This window comes from Equus quagga, chromosome 4, assembly GCF_021613505.1.
Source record: "Equus quagga isolate Etosha38 chromosome 4, UCLA_HA_Equagga_1.0, whole genome shotgun sequence".
Classification (NCBI taxonomy): domain Eukaryota; kingdom Metazoa; phylum Chordata; class Mammalia; order Perissodactyla; family Equidae; genus Equus; species Equus quagga.
In genome coordinates, this window is record NC_060270.1 from 141,702,378 (window position 1) to 141,724,105 (window position 21,728).

Here is a 21,728-nt window from a genome sequence, read left to right on the forward strand (position 1 = left end):
ATAGTGATTCAATAATTGTATATATTGTGAAATTATCACCACAAGTCTAGTTAACATCTGTCACCTTAGTTTTAAAAAATTTCTTTTTCTTGAGATGAGAACTTTTAGGATCTACTCTCTTAGCAACTTTCAAATATGCAATATAGTATCATTAACTATAGTCACCATGCTGTACATTACATCCCCAGGACTTATTTATTTTACTACTAGAAGTTTGTACCTTTTGACCCCCTTCATCCATTTCACCTATCCCCTACCTCCTGCCTCTGGCAACCACCAATCTGTTCTCTGTATCTATGAGCTGGGTGTTTTTTGTTTTTGTTTTTTAAGATTCCACATATAGGTGACAACAAACGTTATCTTTCTTAGTCTGACTTACGTCATTTAGCATAACACCCTCAAGGTCTATCGACGTTGTCGCAATAGCAAGATTTCATTCTTTTTTATTCCATTGTGTGAATAATATTCCATTGTGTGTGTGTGTGCATATGCATATACACAGATATATATATATATATGCATAGCACATCTCCTTGACCCATTCATCCATCGATGGACACTTAGGTTGTTTCCATATTCTGGCTATTGTGAATAAAGATGCAATGAACATGGAGGTACATATATCTTTTCAAGTTAGTGTTTTCATTCCCTTCAAATAAATACCCAGAAATGGAATTGCTGGATCATATGGTAGTTCCTAGTTTAATTTTTTGAGGAACCTCCGTAATGTTTTCCATAGTGACTGCACAATTTACATTCCCACCAACAGTACACAAGGGTTCCCTTTTCTCCACATCCTCGCCAGCACTTCTCGCGTCCTTCTGATGACAGTCATTCTAACAGGTATGAGGTAGCATCTCATTGTGGTTTTGATTGCATTTCCCTGATGATTAATGATGTAGAGCATCTTTTCATGTACCTGTTGGCCATCTGTATATCTTCTTTGGAAAAATGTCTATTCAGATCTTCTGCCCATTTTTTACTTGAATTGTTTGTTTTTTTGCTATTGAGTTGTACGAATTTCTTTGTATATTTTGGATATTAACCTCTTATTAGATATATAATTTGTAAATATTTTCTCCTGTTCGGTATATTGTCTTTTCATTTTGTTGACGGTCTTCTTTGCTGCACAGGAGCTTTTTAGTTTGATGTAGTCCCACTTGTTTATTTTTGCTTTTGTTGCCTTTGCTTTTGGTGTCATATTCAAAAAAATTATCATCAAGACTGATACCAAGAAGCTTACCACCTAGGTTTTCTTCTAGGAGTTTTATGATTTCAGGTCTTAGATTAAAGTCTTTATTCCACTTTAAGTTAATTTGTGTGTATGGTGTAAGATAATGGGCCAGTTTTCCTTACACCATTTATTGAAGAGACTGTCCTTTCCCCATTGTATATTCTTGGCTCCTTTGTCCTAACTTAATTGACCCTCTACGCATGGGTTTATTTCTGGGCTTTTCCTTACCAGGCTGGGTCTTTATTTCTTCCAAACACTGTTTATTATTCTTCTCACAAAAACCAACTTTGGCCCACAGTCACCTCTAATACTCCTTCAACACAGTCTGTACAGCTCAAGTTAGCTAGGCATTTACTTTGTGTTTCTCTCTGAGTAAATATGTTTCACATGTTTATTTTCTCTCTCCCTTTTGAAGAGATTCTGGCCCCTCCAGCAGCACCTTATCTGCTGTCTCCTCTCTATCACTCTCCAGTGTCTAACACTATAATCTACATGAGGTCAGTCATAACAGACACGAAGAACTGGAAAATGCAATTATGCAGAAAAGATAAAGGAACTGAGCTATTGTGTCTGCAGAAGATGTTGTGTCCAGGAGATTTAGTGGTTGCCGTAAAACATAAAGACTTTTAAGACAGATAATACTAATCAGCTTTTCTTCTCCCTGGAGGATGGAAATTGTAGCATGAAAGCACGGAAGTCAAATATGAGAATAAATTTCCTGAGAGGAATTAAAATGTGTCCTTTATAGTGATGCTCTTTAATGTAAATGAAAGAAGAAAGACTGTGCAGGTATTCAGAGGTAGGGCAAGCTCTTCTGCTTGAAGGGCAGGGCCCGACACTAGAGGCTTTCTCCCGCAGTCGGTCTGTTCCTCTTTCCCACTGCCTCTGTCTTCGAGGGCAGCTCATGGCAGAAAATGGCATTGAATCAAGCCCAGAGAAGCATGGGCCACAGTGGCTTCCCATCTGGGGACACCAAGGGCTTTTCGCTGCCGAGGCTTAGGTGCCACAAGCTGGCCCTCTGACAGCTCTTTAGGAAACGGGGGAACAAGCAGGGACTCCCAGGGGCCAGTTCTCCTAAAGCTCTGAGTAGCAGCAGGGGCTGTGGAGAGCTTGCTCAGGTCGCATTGTGCTGCCTTCAGCAGATCTGACAGGGAGAGGACAGGGCTCCGCAGGGGATGCAGAGATGCATTTGCAGCCGCTTCAGGATTGCTGGGGGAGCCCTTCACATCTGGGAGGCAAAGCTTGGTGTCTCTTTAAGAGAGTCATGTCAGGATTAATGTCACTATTAACATAATCAATAAAGAATGGATGATTATTTGCATTTTTTGTCAGAAAGAACAACTTGTGATCACCATATCTCCCATGAATTTAATGCAAATGAAGTCCAGCCTTATAACCTCTGCAACTAGTCACTATGGTCAAGAACCTGAAACAGCACACATTTCATTGAAATAAGTAGATGCTGGATACATAACATGTGACAGGCATTGTGCTAGGCCCTGGAGATTTGGAGAAAAGAGTTTTTTTAACATCAGAGAATACGCAGACAAGTAGGCAAACAGCTGCAGTTCACAGAGTGGAGTGCTGAGATCTACAGACACATAGGTAATGGTGGGGAGCTGGCAGAGCACCCGGTCAGGAGGGGCCTGAGAGAGCTGATGAGTCAGAATTAATTTGACCAAGTGGAAGGATGGGAGTTGCAGGTCAAGGGAGCAGCACCGGCAAGAGCACAGAGATCAGAGCAAGGACACTGCTCACAGGGACCTGGCTTTCTGTACTGAAGGAGCTGTCCTGTGTACATGTCGGGGAGGGGAAACTGCAGAGTGTGAGCTTAGAAAGACAGGATGCAGCCAGACACAAGGTGTCTTGAATGCCTTGCTAAGAGCTACCCCAGAAGAGATGGGGTGGCATAGGATTGCCTCAAGCAGGAGAATGACGAGGTTTGATTTGTGACTTTAAAAATCATTGACAGCAGAAGGGGATGGGGAAGAGACTGAGGGATGGATAATTTTTTGGTAAACAAGGTGAGAAATGATGGGGGCCTGAACAGAATTTAAATGGTTGCCTGGGGTTAGAGAGAATGGCCAACCACGAGATAGATTTCTGCAGCAGAATCCACAAGGTCATCATGACTAACAGGAAGGAGCTTGGGATTATTCACTTTTCCAGCTAGATCCAGCAGGTAAAGGGCAGTTCCATTTACTGACACAGGGAACGAGGAAGACGAGTTGTCTTCGGGGAGAAAGGTTAGCTCAGTTGTTGGGGCAGAGGGTTGCAACTGTCTGTAAAATGTCCAGGTGGGATATTTGTCTATCCCCAGCCTATGGGTGTTAGGTGAAGCCGTGAGAAGGAGTGATAGCCCAGGACAGCACATAGTAGGGACAAGGACCTGGCAAACAGTGCTATTTAACAAGTGGCTGCAGGAAAAAGACTGAGAAGGAGCAGTTTGATAGGGAAGAGAAAAGGCAGAAGAGCCAGCATTAGAGACGTCAAGGAAGGAGAGAATTCTGAGAAGGAAAAAGAGGGTCAACAATATCAAAGGCACTGGAAAGGTCAAATCATACTAAGAAGACTCACTATGCCTGAAGAGTGCCTGCGGGGTTCTGCCAATGGAAATTCATTAGTGACCTTGGACAGAAGGGTTTCAGGGGAAGAAGAGGAAGCCAGAATGCAGAGAGCTGAAGGACTGTGGATTACTCTTTTAAGAAGCTACTTTTAAAGGAAAGGAGAGAAATTGGGCCATAACTAAAGAAGGATGTAGGACTAAGAAAAGATTCCTTTCTTAAAGATGGGAGAGACCTGGGGATATTTATATGCTACAATGAGGAAGCTAGTACAGAAGCAGAAGCTACAGATACAACAGCAGCGAGAACTCGCCTCTGGAAAGGCCTAGAGGAAGTGGACGGGGACCCAGCTGGAAGCTCTTTCAAATACACATGTTTACACACACACCCCCAAACATACCCTGTATTTTCTTAATTAAAATGCTTCAAGTTTCTACTAAAATCTTATATGAAAGGTAATTACTAATTCCTCCCGTGGTCCCTCCAGAAAGCTACAAACATCTGGCAGCTGTCTGCCTTAGCAACCTTTTGATGTGCAGGGTCTTTGCTGCTGAGGGTGCTGCCTTTCATCTTCTCACTGGGGCTGCCATGTTTAGGGTGTTCTGTGCTCTGGTGACCGACCTTGCCGCACCACAGGCCTACTCATCACCAGGTGCAACAGCATTTCTCTGACAGGCCAATCTTGAGGGTAGCCCTGCGCATGCCAGTGCAGGTTTGCCTGGTCGGTCCTGACACGAGAGCCAAAGGACAAATGCGATAAGGAGAGTCAACTCCATATCTCACTCCCTTCAGGGAAACATGTTGCTGGCAGGCAGCACTGTCAAGTTCTCTGACACCAATGAACAATGAAGAAACCTGCTAATGCATCAGGAAAACCAACCAGCACCATCACTTCTAGTGCCAATGTTTTCTACTTTATCATCTCTAGAACTGCCCGACACACCAACAAGGTAACCTAGGCTTACATTCTAACGAAAATGGTGAGGAAGGATGAAAATTAAAAAGGAAAAAAGTCATGTACATTCAGAGCTCTTTTGCTATGTAGCTGATACTTGGGGTTAAAAATGCAGACACAGTTGCCTATGAAATCTAAGGCAGCAGTCTCTGCAAAAAAGGTAAGAGGTCCCCATGCCATTTTGTCACAGGACACCGAGGCAAACAAGCCAGACTCCTTTAAGCTGCCTAATTTCTGAGGACTTCAACTAGTGCCCACCAAGATGCTCCTGAGACAAAAGGGAGTAGTCAGGCTCTGAAGTGGGCAGTCCCTGTGCAGGATTTTGACAGATTTAATAGCATCACCATTTCCCTGTAGCTCAGTTCTCAAAGTTGCACAACTACTATCTAAAAATGCAATGATTAAAAGGAAAAACAAAAAAATCTGTAACGGAAATATCTTAGCACATGTAAGATAGACTAAAAAAAGTACCCACCATCCACACGCATGAAATAAAAGACAACACAACACCAAAGGAAAACCTCCAATTTTGATTCTAAATCATAAGGTCTAAAAGGAAGACTACGGATAGAGGTCGCAGGAATAATTTAAAAGGAAACCATCTATTCATGCAGCAGCACTGTGTGCTCCAAGAACACGTGCTCCAGGGCAGGCCACCAGTGCTGAGTCGGGAGGGCGAGGGCACACTTGCCCACGCAGAAATAAGCAAAAAGCCCCGTGAAGCCTCCCAGGGAGTGCGATCTGGTGATTCTGCCGGGAGCTGCACTCTCCCCAGCACAGTCATGTGAGGCTGGATGTGGACAGGGCTCGAGTGTCCAGCCCTGCTCCCAGCTAATGGAAAAACAATTTTAAATCAAAGGCAGATATTTCGATAGCAACCCATGTGGAAGACACAAGCTTCAATCATTTCTCTTGATACCTCATTTTGCTAATCTCACTGGCCAAAAAAGTGGCAAGATTGCATCAGATATTATATCTTGGCAGATAGTTATGGGAAATAAGGGTCTCTTTTACCCGCTCGTTCAGAAATTGTGCTTAAGTTTCTTAGCAACAATCTAAAGCCTAGAGTAGAAATACTTGGGAAGTAATTTTGGTTATGATTATTCTGGGGTCTGATGATAGAAGTGCAGATTATATCACAGTTATTATAAATCCTAGCTTAAATTCTTATTTTTTTTTTAATGGTTCCAAGAATATACTACTTTTCCTGCAGTGAGTTTTATTTGTTTTTGTCTCTCAGAAAATGATTTAGATAATTTATGTATATTTCATTTAATCTCAGAATAAGATAAAGTCACTTTTTAACTTTCCGCAAGATTTTTCAGTAAATAAAAAGCTATAAATACACTATCATAAAATTAATATATAACTTGCCAGAGTTCCTTTTTCAAAGCTTATTAATCTGTTTAGTTTTGAATGACACTGTCTTCTGCAGACAGTCTGCAGCTCCCTTTTAGAGTGTTAATGTTGGTATATACATATATATAATTTGCTGAATGAGATCTCTGCAGAAAAGGAAGGAAGCGGGATGAGCTATTAGGAGATCAGGAGGAGGTTAGATGACTTAAACCTTAGTTCTAGAAGTCATCCACAGAAAAAGAATTCTTGAAGTAGAATGAGAGTGGCTGCTTTCAAAAACTATCAAGCTAACATTCTGTGTTTTAGTACTTTCCGAGTCCTGATAGACTCATGCAGCAAATCTGTTGAGACTAAAGCCTCAACTGCAGCTAATGACACTTTTAATTAGCTAACTTGAAAACTAGCCACAAAGTCTGGCTAATTATTAAATCTTACAAAGAACATAGTTATATTCATTTGCTGAGCTTAAAGAAGTGTTATCTATACACTTAAAGTGCTAATAATTACTGGTCTTTAATGAGACTAATTCAGTGATAAAATTGTTGCTAAAATGGGCTTATTCTTCTAAAATTCAATATTAACCAGAATTTGTCAGCTAATAATTGCACATTTAGATCTCAGATTTTGGTTATAAGATATTCCTCATAAGCTGTTCAGAGACATAGCAAGTCAAGTCCGTGTAGACTCTGTTTTAAGAATTAGGCTGCCCTAAGAGATGTGCTCTTAGTAAGCTAGCTTCCTAAATTAAGTATGTTCAATTCACAACAGCATGTAATCTTTTCTCTAACAGATAATCCCTCCACCTCATTTGTCTGACTTCTTTCAGGGTGAGGGAAGGGGAGAGAAAAGGAGGTGTTAACTACGAAATGATCTCTCCCAGCTCATTTATTATTAGCTCACACAATCTTTTGTTGGGTATACTGAATAATATCCTTGTTTACTTCTTCCAAGATTGATGGTATGTACGTACGCTCACACATCAAAACACCATTTTTGCTCAGTGATTAATCATACTTTAGACAAACATTTACTGGCTTAAAAAGATATTTGCAATATACTAAGTGAAATGATTGGGTTAAGAGTAGTATGTACAGTATGAAACCACTTTTACGGGGGAAAATAATCTGCAGAGGAAAAAGTCTGGAAGGATATGTACAAAGTAGTAGGCTAATGGGTGGCTTGTGCTCTATGATAAAGTATTTTTTTTGTAATAAGAAAAAAAAGTTTGACCAAATTAAAAGGGTAGAATCTTGGTAATACTACTTTATTTATTTAATCAATTTGTTCAACAAATACTTATTAGCCCCCACTATATGTCAGGTATGGTTCTAGGCCCTGGGAATACAGCAGTAAGCAAAACAGATAAAAAACCACGACCTTTCACAGCTTACATCTAATTGGAGAGTAGGGCCACTGCATATGGCTGCACAGGTTGAGCACAGCACAACTTCCACATCCATACATGATGGCCCAAGAGAGGGAGACAGACAAAATAAAATACCATGTTATATGGTAATAAGCAGAGAAAAGGACAGAAAGTGTGTGTGGAGAGATGCTGGTTGCAATTTTAAATAGAGTGGTCAAGAATGCTTCATTAAGGTAACAGCTGCATTAAGACCTAAAGGGGATAAAGAAGCAAACTATGCACTTATCTGGGGCAAGAACAAACAAGTACAGAAACTCATATAGGAGCCTGCTTGGTGTGCTCAAGGATCAAAGAAAGGCCAGAGTGAATGAGGGGAAATCAGTGGGAGATGAGGGCAGAGAGGTAATGGGGTTACGAGGCCATCGTACATGGCCTTAGTTTTCACTTGGAGTGAGAAGTGAAGCTATTAGATAGTTTGGATTGGGGTAACATCATCTGTTCTCCACATTAACTCTAGCTGTTGTCTTAAGAACAGACTGAAGGGGAGATCAGTTACTGCAATAACCCAGGAGAAATATGACAGTGGCTTGGACCTGGGTGGCAGCAGTGGAAATGGTGACAAGTGGGTATATTTTGAAGGTGAAGCTGATAGGATTTGCTGGTGGACTGGATGTGGAATGTGAGAGGAAGGTGTGTGGCCTGAACAACTGGGTGGATGGAGGTGCTGTTCAGCCAGATGGGAAAGTCTGCTGCAGGAGTGCAGGTGGTGGGGGGTGGCAATATTAGCTCGGTTTTGAACATATTAAATTTGAGATGCTAGTAGATGTCCAAAGGACATTTCAATCCTTGGACTTACCCTCCCCTCCAGTGAACTCACTAGACAGACAGCCAGCTTTCCCTGGGGTGGCAAGGGACAGAGTGGGAAGGGAGCCTTAGTAAATCAGGTGACATTTATGGGGACTGGACCAAGAGCTGAGCAAGCTGCTAAATTCTGCTGGAAGGAAGAGGAGGCAACGAGAGTCTGACAGAATACACACACACATTCATTTTTTTCTGGTACTCACCAGGATAAATAATGTTAATAAAAATGGCAATCTTTATGATAGAAGTTTCTTACCATTCAGTAAAGCTGATATTTCAGTAAGAACTAATGCTGGATATAATTTCAAATAAAATGTGAGACCAAAGACAGGAAAAGGTGGCTTAGAAAGCAGAAGGATCGCTTGCTTTATTCTCTTGAGACTCCCAGGTCAAGGTGTTAAAGTGTTTCAGAATGGTCAGACCCAAGGACTAAACTTAACAAACAAGTAGGACCAAAGGCCCCCAAGAAACGACACAGTTCTGCTCTAAGCAACTGAGAGAACAGGTCTAATAATACCTATTAGCCCCAACTAGTGTTGGAAAGAAACTAATTTTAAACTTATGTCATAATAGGAACTTTGGGTTCACTAGCACCCTGAGTCCCCAAATCAGTTTTGATGGCAGAGAATGGGAAACTCTCCCGCACCCACATTAACTTCTAGAATGTCGTTCCCTGGACTAGACAGTTTCCCTTCAGCAAACAGAAGAGAAAATATGACTTAAGTCGGGATCAGCTGGGGTCGGTCTGGTGATGTTTTTAGCAGTCCAAGGTAAAATGAGAAAAAAGATTAGTGGAATGAATTTTAAAATCTATTTGATTTTAAAAAGCTGTTTGATTTCTGAGGCTGTTTGCCTATTTTTTTTTGGCGTTACTATGTTTTTTTATGAAATGATGGTGAGAAATAGCTTTAAATCTGTTTTGGCTAAAGACAGATGTAAGACAACCCTATAGATACCTGCACATTTTTGTTTTGTTTTATTATTAATTTTTGGATGTACATCATAATATATTTCCAATTCTGTGTAGATTACATCATGTTCACCACCCAAAAACTAATTATAGTGCATCTCCTCACATGTGAGCCTAATCACCCCTTTTGCCCTCCCCCCTTCCCCTTGCCCCTATGGTAACCACCAATCCAATCTCCAATGCTATGCACATTTTTGTTTTAAATTCACAGGTCAGTGAATGGAGAGGCCTGGTAAACAGTGACCTAGAGAAAATGCCCCTGTCGGTGCCAAGCCGACTGTCATGCCTTGCTCTCCAGGGCTGACTGCCAGCAGCGAGTACAGGAGTGCCTGTGCCACAGTCCCACCTCCCCACTCATGGGACATCACCATGTGCCCCTCCTTGCCTGCCTTCTCCTAGAGGGCCTCAATCAAGGCTTCAGGAGGATTAACAGCTGTTCCTCTTAAGAGTCTAGAGACCTCGAGACGTCACCATCAACAGCAAATGTAGAGGGGAAGGAAAGCAGCAGAAAACCTGGTTCCAAGTGTGGACTCTGCTGCTTATCGGCTTTGTGACCTGAGGCAAGGCACACAGCATCTCCGAGTTGTTCCTCTTCTTCCTAATGCCACCTGTCCTACCCATCTCAGGGGCCGTGTGTAAAGAACAAATAATATATTTATGGGAAAGTACTCTGCAACTGACAAAAATAATAATCACCTTACATGGGCCCAGGTACCACCATAAATCAATGAAATGGGCCAAGAAAGACAGGGCAGCAATGTATTATATACCCGTGACAGTGGGTCTGGGGGACAACAGGAGCAGTAGAGACCATGGCTAAGTGGAGAGCCCAGTATCTGAAGCTGGCTGCTGCCATCCAGGAATGAGGGAAGACCTTGCAATCAGGACTTCTGATTCCCTAATAGAAATTAGAGGGCTTCATTCTGTGTGTGCAAGAAAACTGGTTATTTAAATGTTAGTGACTCTTTCACAACTTTAAAACCTGGTGGAGGCCATCTCTGAAAGGCTAAACAAAGCATGCCTGTGGCCAGATTTGGCTCTGAGGTGCCGTTTGTGACTTCTGACTAACACACACAGATCCTACTGTTTCTGTGTTCAGTAGGACACGAAGGGCTGAGGCCCCTACCAGAGCTTCTTAGGGTCCCTCCCAAAGACTTCCCTAATAGCTGTTGATCCGGATGTGTCCTCACAGCGCTAAGATTCTCCAGAGAGTTCTTCATGCACCTTCACATGTGGACACTGTAAATAATTCTTCTCATGAAAAGTTAAGTAGGCCTTGAACCAATCCAGAGGGTCGCCATCTGGGAGTCCTCAGAAACAGCGGACTGTCAGCACCATAAACATTTTAGGCTTCATGGAAGACACTGATTTTTTCTAAATGAAACACCCCTGCCAGTCAAGATTTGCAGTGTGGGTTCAGGAACACGGTGTTCATCTAACAACAATAACAGAAACAGTGAGGATGAAAACCTGACGGTCGTCATAACGAAAGATCTAAAAGCCAACCGTGGCTTCCCTAACAAGGCGATGCAAAGCTGGCTCCCTGGCGGCCGAGAGCCAATGCGATTCATCAGCTTGTTCTCAGTTTTCTCACGACAGCAGCATTAACAGTTTGCGTTCGTCTGTTTAGATGGTGCTGACAGGTGTTCAGCATGTTGGGCCTACTTGCTGGAGATTAATGGCTACTCTCGCACTGAGGTGAAAGGCCAGGCCGGGCCAGCGCCTGCGATGACTACAGGAGACTGGGTGCTGTCCTTTTGCTCCCCTTGCCCACCCCCTCATCCCTCTTCTAATGTCTATCAAATATATGAACAAGTAGGAGTGTCCAGGGGTTCTTCTCACTGTGTAAACCCCACACTTTAGATGCTGTAACCTCAGGTAAAACAAAGGGAACCTCTGGATAAGCTGATCATCTCTAAAGGCACTGTGGGCTAATTTCATTTTTAAAAAGTCAGTTTAAAAAGTGAAAGATAGGTAAGAAAGGTTCTCTGGCGACAGGAATTTTAGCATATTAGGTGGGCAATGGTTCTCCTTTATATCTGTGGTCATTTTCTTAGATGCTGAAGAAGGCAGAATTGATGTTAAGTGTGGCACAGCTGCAAGAAGTACAGACATCTCAGAAAACCTCTTAGACATATTTCACTAAATCGTCATATTTCAAAACAAACCAAAAAGACTTGAAGTACCTCAAGAAGACCAGCACCCTGTAACCCACCTACCCCCCAAAAAGCTGCTTGTGACTAGTATACTTCTCTCTGTGCCAGGTTGGAGGAAAATGGTAAACCCAAACATTATTTTAATAGCATATAAGCAATGAGAAACTAAAATAACAAAAAAATTTTTAAAAACCAATGCGCCTCCTCTAGGGCTCTGCAGAAAACACTGTCTCATTCTTTGCTCTTAGGGAGCCTCCTGCTCCACCAGCTTTCATGCCAGGGTAGGTGTGCACTGCAGACCCAGGAACTGCAGGCCTGGGCCTGCCAGCTCTCCAACCCGCTTCTGGCTCACTCCTCTCCTGACACAGCGGTGGGAGGGGATTGAGTCCAACAGACAGGGCATCAGGGTGGCTTTTAAGTGGAACCTTTTAACAAAGAATTTTCTTTTAGTGAGGAAGATTGGCCCTGAGCTAACATCTGTTGCCAATCTTTCTCTTTCTGCTTGAAGACTGTCCCTGAGCTAACATCTGTGCCAATCTTCCTCTATTTTGTATGTGGGTCACCACCACAACATGGCCACTGATGAGTGATGCAGGTCCATGCCCAGGATCCAAACCTGCAAACCCTGGGCTGCCAAAGCAAAGCAGAGTGCATGAACTTAACCACTACACCACTGGGCTGGTCCCTAACAAACACTTTTAAAGCCAGAAACAAGAATGTTCTGGGATGAGATGGCAGTATTAGTAACAATAACAATAATAGTGTTTATTGAGTGCCTACTAAACACTATTGTAAATACTCCAGTTGTAAAAACCCATTTAATTCCCACAGCAGAAGGCACTGAGGGAGAGTTAGTCATTGTGTTTGAACTACAAGATAGGTGAGACAGTAGAGCATTATGCTAGACTAGATCTGGGCAGGTCCTAAATTCCATACTTGTATACTTTAATCGTTTGTCTGATGTGAAGGTTGGATTGGAGAGGGAAGAAACTGAAGTTAGACTATCAGGATACTGCAATAGTCCAGACACTCTGAACCAGGGTGGGGCACTATGAGTGAGAAGGAGAGGAAAGATTTGAGAGGTATCACAGAAACAGAACCAACTAAATCTTTTTTGACTGATTCAATTTGGTTTTTTGTTCATTTATTCAACAACTATTTTTGACAGTGTCTGATAGGTCAGATACTGTGCTAAGTGACATATAGAGAAATAAGAAAAAGAAGAATTAGGAGATGACCGCTTCCTCAAACTTGGGCTCCTAGTTATTGCTCAGGGATCTAGGTGGCACTGTAATAGGCATTCCTCTGCCGTCTGTCCATCCCTCCTCCTCCTTCCTTCCATCCATCTAACACTGAGCATCTACCTCAAGCCAGGCACTGCACTACACCATAGCCATGAACAAGTCCAGGAGAGACAAACGAACGGGACAGAGGAGAGGCCACTGTCCTCGTCCTCACAGCCTTGGAGTGCCTTCCGCCTACACTCTCCATTCCTTTCCTGGTGGTGTGGCCATAAGGCACCGCACATAGTGGTAAACCAGCAGACTGCTGGAACAGCATGGGCATTCTTAGTCGTCCACATGAAGGGAGGACCTCCTTTTTAAGTCCTAAAAGTGTGCCCTGATTTGGCATATTTAACTAAAGCAAACATTATGCCAGAAAGGTATCTAACTCTATTCCCATGTGTAGATTTTCATATCATCTAAAATATAGGCACGAAAAAAACAAGCTCTGAGCAAAGCCAAAAGGTACTGAAAATAATAAAACAAACATTTTGAATGTTAAAAATCTTGTATCTAGTTTAGTTGGCAAATTAGTTTGAGACATGTAATTCTACTGCCTTCCAAGGAAAGCCCTGATCTCTTAAAATTCAGATTTGCCTAGACTTTATAAGAATAAATCCTGACCACTTTCTAGTGCTTACTGAAAGACAATTAGGCAATAGAATGACTACCACTGAGAAATACTTTGCTTTCTGGCAGCTGCCTTTTCATTATCATTTTATGAGAGCTTGTCTAGATATTATGTATTCTTCACTATCTACATTTTGTTCTTTTTAAATGTTTTCTTCAGATGCCTGGGGTTATGTCAGTTTCTTTGGATCTAACTGGATCTCAAACAGCAAACTGTATCACTTTAATACTTTCCAAAGGTTCTTATGCATATAGGCTTATTTCCAAAAACCATGACTAATATATGCTTTTGGTCATTTCTATTAAAACAAAAAAAATTAAAAGGTATTTTTAGGGACTCATGAACACCATCAACAATTATTTCAAGTATAAGCTAGTTCGTATATGCCAAGGTTAAGAATTTAATGCTAATAAAACCTAACTGTAAAAGAAGGAATTTGATGAGAGCAGGCACATTTTAACTTCCACTTTATTTTGAGGATCTGAGTCTGGTATGGACTTGTGTGTTCTATGAACTCTGAGATAACTAAGCTATGGAAAAAGCAGCCTGCACCACTGGTAACATGAAGAGGCAAAATCCTGGCCCTGCTGCATTTTAATCCTAGTTCTACTTCCTACATCATTTACCAGGTTTGTTTCTGTATGGGAAATAAGATGCAAATAACCACCTACTTATTTCCCATTGAAAGATAGTTTTAAGTTATGAAATATCAAACATGCTTATTTTTACTGACGATAAATAGGAACTAAAATTGGGAAAAGTGTAAAACACTACATAAGGGATCAACGAAGACTCCTATGATTACTATCTCAAGTTAACCTACAGGTAAGAGAAATCTTCACTGTCCTGGGAACTTGATCCATGAGTTAAAAGCCTTCAGTTAAGCTGAGATATAATTTTCATCCTGCTTGGCTCAACCAGATTGAGGACCTTAGAGGGGAAAGTCAAAGATGAGCCCAGTGGGAGAGCCACAGAAATTAGGCCAGTCTGCGTTGAAAGGCCTTGGAGATCATCCAAACACCCTCCCAGAGCGGGAAAAGAAAACAATCGGACCGCCTGACATGGTGACTTACCTGCGGCGCAGATCCTCGGCCACCGCTGCCCGGCAGCTGAACAAATAGGCTCGAAGTGAGGTCAGCCGCTGTCGCAGCCGCACCACGGTGGCCAGTGGCTCAGCGTGTTGGTACAGCAGGGGATTCTCCTGCTGGATGTCGATCAGGGGCTCTTCATACACATACTCCAGAAACTCTTTGGCCTGCTTAGACACCTGGGAAACAAACTTCAATCAGTTCTGGCGAATCTTCCACCTTTCTGTACCTCCTCCAACCAGGAACCATAGTTACACATCAAAGTAATATTATCTTCCGAACAGCCAAATGAAAAAACCCATAATTTAACTAAATATAAATTTTGGCTTCTGTTTCTTTCTCCCAGAAACTCAACTGGTAAAAGTAACCTTGGCATTGAAAGGAATTCATTAATTCTGCATCTTGATTATGTGATTACACACATCTATACGTGTGATAAAATGACACAGAACTATTCAGACCCAGTACACCAATGTCAATTTCCTGGCATTTTTTTTTTTTTTGGGATATTGTACTATAGTTATTTAACATCAAACCAATGGGAGAAACTGGGTAATGGCACCTCTCTGTATTATCTATGCAACCTCCAGTGAATCTATAATTATGTCAAAATAAAAAGTAAATAAAAAAAGAGTTCATTAAGTCTCTCTTAACAGCAATGCTGATTTTAAAAACTACATATATATGTATACATATGTATATTCTATAACACTTTTTATAAGTAGCCACTTAAAAAAAATAGGTAAACCATGCACACATATATGAAGTTCAAAAGGATATCTCCAAAAAAAAGAAAAATTTGCAGAGAAAACAGGCTCAAACACACACTTTAGAGACAGAAAGGAGTTGCTCTCCTTAGAACAACTCTGAGCTTGGGCTGACTCTGGCCAGCATATCCATCCAACTCTATATCCACTTCTGGTAGTAAACGACAAGACCATGAAAGCTGATTTTAAACTGTCATTGTCATCAGTAGAAATAAATGGTAGAAATACAATGCATCCGACACACAGAGGGAGTAGTTTAAAGAACGCACAGCATGAGGGTGATTTTCAGGAATCTTTACGTACAATTCACTGACACTGAGAAGAGGATTGGCAAGTCATGCACAGAGTTGGTTCAAGTTTCTATTCACGGAACAAGGTAAAACCTCTCCACAAAGTTTCTACCAAAACCTCTCTAGTACTGGGTTTAAGGCTAGTAATTTAACATAAAAAACAAAAAAACCCAGCTTATTAAAAAGAAAGCTGAAAATCCACTGTTTAACACTCTAGGCTAGAAGTATACTCAGGAAGATAAAGAGGATACAGTCCCTACCCTCGAGAGACTCACTGTTTAGTATAATAGATAATTCAAATGAGAAACACATGTAGCACATAGTCTGTCATCTACCACAAAAGAAACGTGGACGAGGTCCACTGGTAGCTTAAAGGAGAGAGAAATCTACAGTCCTGGGGGGAAGGAAGCTAGGAGCCAGGCAGGCTTGGCAAAGCAGGTGACACTGACTCGAAGTCTAGAAAGAGAAATAGAAATTCACTTGGGAGGCAAGGATGTGACAGAGCAGAGGACAATGAGCAGACACAGCTGTGAAAACCATCAATATGTACATGTGGTAACTAAATGTATGGCTATTGTATGCTGGTTAAAAACGCGTTTGTGAAATTCAATTATTATTTTATTGTAAAGCTCATACAAAAGTTTATGTTTCTTACAGAGATGCAACAGAATATATCAATGTATTTTTCTGATAAAAGTTTCACTTTTTTCATGAGGTACCTGTTGTGTTGTCTGATCCTTTGGGGTCCTGCAGTTACAGAGTTAGTTTACAGTCTCTGTTGGGAGGTTGACAGTTTCTGCAAATCTAGCTCACAGAGAGGTACCTAGAATTACCCAAAACCTTTGACTACTTTTCCAGGCTGGAAATAACAGTTGTCAGGGCTAAATAATGCCTCACTTGGAGGCACGGAGATGAGGTATATGCCGGCCACCATGGCAGGCACTAGGCATTCAGAAGAGAATAAAACCAGTACAGTCCTGCCTCATGTGGCTAGCAGCTCAGTGGGGACAGGCAGAACTGGGTTCAAATATCTCATTTATCATGGTTAAATATTTGCTATATTTAAATAAATGAGGAAAAAACAGATGGTGTTCTGGGAAATGAAGTACAATCCACTTGAAACTGTTGCTGAAAATGATGTATTGTACAATTCCATTAGTCTTCCTGGCTCTACTGAGCAGTGTTTATACTGAGTGAGGGCTCTGCTGGATTAGGTTAACAATGCCACCTTTTAGTAGGTGGACAGAAGGACAAAGGGCACTGGCCAGTCTCCCAGGCCTTCAAAGGCTTCTCTCTTCAGGTGGTACTTAAGCCCGAAAGGGAAAAAAACAGTCTTTTACAGAGACTGTAAGAGCAGCGAGACAAACGGGACAGCAGGGAATGACATTAGCCTTCATAAACTGAAATTACTAAGAACAAAAACAGAGGTAGTTTCAATAACTTCTAAGGCGCTGCTTCATAAAGTTATTAACTAGTGTTAAGAATACAGAGCACATGGTGACCGTGGCCGCCTGAGTATGTGAACAAATTCTGCCACATTGAGCCATTTTTGGCAGCAAGGCACATGCTTGTTTGTTGAGAATCAACCACTTACACTAGTGAGGGAATTTTTGAGAGAACTCAAAATTCAGCATGAAATGCTATTTTTGAAAATAGAGCACTGCATCCCTGTTGATTTCCTAAGTTCTAAACAATCTCTGTACTCAAATGAGTATTCCACTTTCAAACTCAACCATAATTAAAATGTTTTTTTTTAAAAAAAAATGCTTTTTATAAAAGAAAGTTTTAAATACATAGTTACTTAGGGAGGAAGCCAATGATATTCTTAGGTGATAAAGTTTATGTAAGAGAAAGTTTCTTTCTTGTTAATACAAATATTATGTGAGTTGTGTGTGAATGCTGAGCGTATTCCACCAGAGAGCTGAGAGCTACAACGCTGCTTCCTGCTGCCACATTATGGACTCAGGAAGAGCCTGAGAGCCGTTTCTGATGCGCAGGAAAACCCAGCTCACAGGGGCAGACAAAGGAGCCTGATACTCTTTCTTTTTAAAAATGAATGGTTTTGGGAGGCTGGCCAGGTGGCGCAGCGGTTAAGTTGGCAGGTTCTGCTTCTCGGCAGCCCGGGGTTCCCTGGTTCAGATCCCGGGTGTGGACCCTGTGGTAGGCATCCCACAGATAGAGGAAGATGGGCATGGATATTAGCTCAGGGCTAGTTTTCCTCAGTAAAAAGAGGAGGATTGGCAGCAGTTAGCTCAGGGCTGATCTTCCTCAAAAAAAAAAAAAAATGAATGGATTTGCTTGGTATTCTTTTGCATGATCCACTACATTCACATTAGAAACAATTTTTACAGGGTCAATAGTTCATTTTTCAAATCTGTTGACTTATTAGTATTTTACTAAATATTATGTAGTGTTTATTAATGACATTAATATTATTAAAACAAACTAAATTCTTTCCATAGCTCTTTTACCTTACAAACAGGATAGCTAGAGTTGTAAGGATTCACTCCGTGCCTGTGGCTCTGTGGCAGTTTGTAAACTACTTGTCTCTTCACAGCCCTGCCATCTACATGATTCAAGAGTGCTACGGAGGAGGGAGTCCAGGTGGAAATGGGTCTCTTCCCCACCTCACACTCAGGAGGCATGGGCGAAGACAGCACAACAGGTTATAACTAGCTACCAGCTAACAATGACCAAATCTGTACATGCACACGTGTTTATAAGGAAACACATTTGTCAGTTGATTTGAGCATTAGGCACTGCTGGTGCAGATCTGAACATGATACATCTTTCGTCATGCTGGTGACAGCTACCTCTTACAAACACAGCCCTCGAATGCTGTTCAGGTGTACGTAATTCTGAGAGAAAGGTTCTGGAATGGTGTGTACTCCCACAAAAACAGCCCTGGGTAATGCAGCAATGGGGCAAAGGGGATGTCGAACCGTGGACGGCAACTGGGAGATAATGTAGTGATAGTGGTAAAGACTTTAGTTTTTGTTAAAGGAGGAAAATGTATTAGAATAAAACAGGTGAGAACATAATTTTAGAATAACAAGGACTGGTACAGATGATCTAGTTCAGTTTTTCTCAGCCTGTGTTCCAAGGAATACTAGTCCTACAAAAAAGACGTTCTGAGGTCCAGCAAGAAATATGCCACATGTGCATTCTTCTCTGGGTGATTCAAACTGCAGCACGTTAGCAAATTAAAGTGTGGGGACATCCTGTACTGAAGAAAATCTGCTTAACTCAGCCACTTCCCAAACCTACTGGAGTACAGACATGGCAGCTGTTTAATGCTGTGCAGGCCGTACGGGGGCAGCGGTGGGAGATGAATCCAGCCTGTGCCCTCTCACCAGCTGAGGAAAGGGGCATCTTTCTCTAACTCGCTCCATCCTCCTACCAAGCTGTGAGCTCCCAGGGCTGTGTTCTCTTGGGGGGAGGGGGAGGGGCCTTTCCCAATTATAAAGCCAACCCAGCTGTGGCCTTCCTATGGAACCCTCTTTTTGAGTAACACCTATTAACATGCACAGAACTTGTTAATGCTCCAAGGAATATATTTTTTTTTTTTTTTTTAAAGATTTTATTTTTTCCTTTTTCTCCCCAAAGCCCCCCGGTACATAGTTGTATATTCTTTTGTTGTGGGTTCTTCTAGTTGTGGCATGTGGGACGCTGCCTCAGCGTGGTCTGATGAGCAGTGCCATGTCCGCGCCCAGGATTCGAACTAACGAAACACTGGGCCGCCTGCAGCGGAGCGCGCGAACTTAACCACTCGGCCACGGGGCCAGCCCCTCCAAGGAATATATTTTTGAGAAATAATGAATTAATCCATTACCTACATTTAATATAAGAGAAAAGTGAGTCCAGAGAGCTCATGTGATTCATCTGTGGTCATTCTGTGGCAGAACTAGAGCCAAAACTCAGATCTCTGGATACTCTGCTCTGCGCTTTTCAGCACTGTTTACATTCACAGTTTCTTTTCATTTTTCACTAACTCAACCATAAACTATCTGCTCATCACTCTTTAGGAGAGGTGGTCCCTGACCCTGTTCTGTCCTTCCCTCCTCCCCAATCACACAGAAGGCAAGTGGGCTACAATGCAGACTAACCCATAGTGTAACCAGGCAGCATGGTTTTAACTCTAAAACAAAAACTAAAGTCCAGTAACATTTCATTTATCTACAAGTCACTTGTTCGTGATCTGTTTACTGTCTTTTCCCTCCACTGGACTAAGAAGACTCATGAGGCAAAGACTGTGCCCAGCACCTAGCACGGCGAGCGGTCAGTATGCACTGCTGAACGAGTGAATGGGTACTGGACAGTGCTCTGGCTGTGACTCTGAACCACATGCTCTTATTCAAACACACTTCTAACAGCTTGGTTGTTTATTTCTAAGTTCACCTCATATTTAGAGTTAATAAAGTAGAGAAGGGGCAGACAGCTAGAGGCAGTGCAGTGACAACACAGGCGACAGCTGACATCCTGGTACTAAGGGAAGAGAGCTGCTTGCAAGAAGATGCAAGGTAAATGGAGAGCACACAACCCTGGCAGAGGCAATCTGGGAATATGCATCCAACTTGCAAATGTCCAGCCCTCCCTCTACGGAGGTCTCTGCACATGTCTCACTCGTACATCGAAGAACTTCTTTTCAACATGACACGTAAAGTCATTCACTGAATCACTGTCTATGATAGCAAAGGGTGGAGAAACCTTAACGTCCACCAAAAAAAGGACAGGTTAGGTAAATTCCGTGTGCATGTGTGTGTAAATTCAAGATGGAACATGGAGTGGCTGTAAAAACAAAAATCCCATGGAGGAGTTTTACAATCTAAATGGAAAGTTCCCCAAAAGCAGCATGTACACTATATCGCCTATTACCATTTTTGTGTAAAAAACCACATGTATATAAAATACTTCTGGAAGGATACATGAGAAAGTGGTAAGTTGGTTGCCTGTGGGAAGAAGAGGATGGGAGGGGGATTATCCATGTACGATGTCCTTTTACTCTTCGCACCTTGAAATTTGTGAAGCTATATTATATTCAAAAGACAAGAAAGAATAAAAGTATAGCATTGAAAGGCAATTTCTTCATGGAAAAATAGACTCTCATTCCACATTAAACCCTACTGAAGTTATCTATCACAGGACAAAAGAATCATATTTATAATTCTGAGGCATTAAAAAAGGTTAATTTCTAATACATATTTCCTTAAATAGAATATATGGAGCTAAGTGACAGTTAAAATATATAAAATAATAATAATCACGTTACTAAAAATTTGGAGAATAAAGATCAGGAAAGGAAAAAAAAATACCACCCATAAATTTACCACAGCAAAATAACCCCTTTTGCTTTGGTATTTTTTCTTATCTCTATCGTGAAAAATCAAGCTGAAAGTCTTAATAAAATCAATCCCAAACAATACTTGTTTGGCACCATGGGTAACGGAGGAGGAATCAGGAGATCTCAAGTTTAATCACAATTTGTTCTCAAAATCTCCAAATGACCCTAAACAAGTGGTTCTTCCCATCAGCGAGCTACTCTCCAGCTCACAAGGGCAATGGAGCTTGCCTTGAATGCCTCTCAAGATGGAGAGACAGGAAATGGCTTACGTAACATGGAAAACCCCTAGCTAAATGGAATGTGAGGATTCAGGCTAGGATACAAAAATATTTTTACAAAGCACAACAGAGGGGAACTGTTCAGGAAGAGTTGAGGCTAAGTTTGAGTTCCTCACCATCTCTTTGTCATGCTCAATAATCTGAATGAGGGACTGGGGGCAAGTTACCTTCAAAGAGAATTTCATTGGAAAATACCTATAGAATTAGAGGAGAGGGTTTAGCTGCTGGATAATCCTGGAGCTCAATTCAATCTGCAGGATATACACAGGAAAAGAGGAAATCCTGCTTTAAAAATAATTAGGATTATTATTACTCCAGAGGGCAGACAATGAAATGCTTAGGATGACAGATTTCATTCTGCTCTGCAAAGCCATTTTTTTCACTCTTTTAAATGAATATTCAAGCCAGTCACGTACTTGCTATTAAGGAAAAGAGGCAGATCTAGCAGAACAATGTCTGGTCTTGGAAACTGGTCTGCACTGACCCTCACAATTAGCAACACTAAGTTAAATCTGGTGTCTGAGCAAACACAGACAGATACTGGACTAAATGGAATATAGTCACTTAATGCCAGTGAGAGATAAT

The 21,728-nt window shown here is 41.6% G+C and overlaps 1 protein-coding gene across 10 annotated transcripts in view; it reads right to left on the reverse strand.

Moving 5' to 3' along the window:
* Window positions 1–21,728, reverse strand: part of PLEKHM3 (pleckstrin homology domain containing M3) — a 173,796-nt gene that overhangs the window by 77,673 nt on the left and 74,395 nt on the right. For 9 of the 10 annotated variants that reach the window (XR_006888200.1, XM_046658199.1, XM_046658202.1 and 6 more), the window contains exon 5: window positions 14,453–14,646. Coding sequence is in view for 9 of the 10 variants with exons in the window: in XM_046658199.1 (XP_046514155.1) it covers window positions 14,453–14,646 (194 nt within the window). In the remaining variant the exon portion in view is untranslated. Of the gene's footprint in view, window positions 1–9,459; window positions 10,745–14,452; window positions 14,647–21,728 lie in introns of those variants that run through there. The other variant, XM_046658209.1, reaches the window with a different exon arrangement.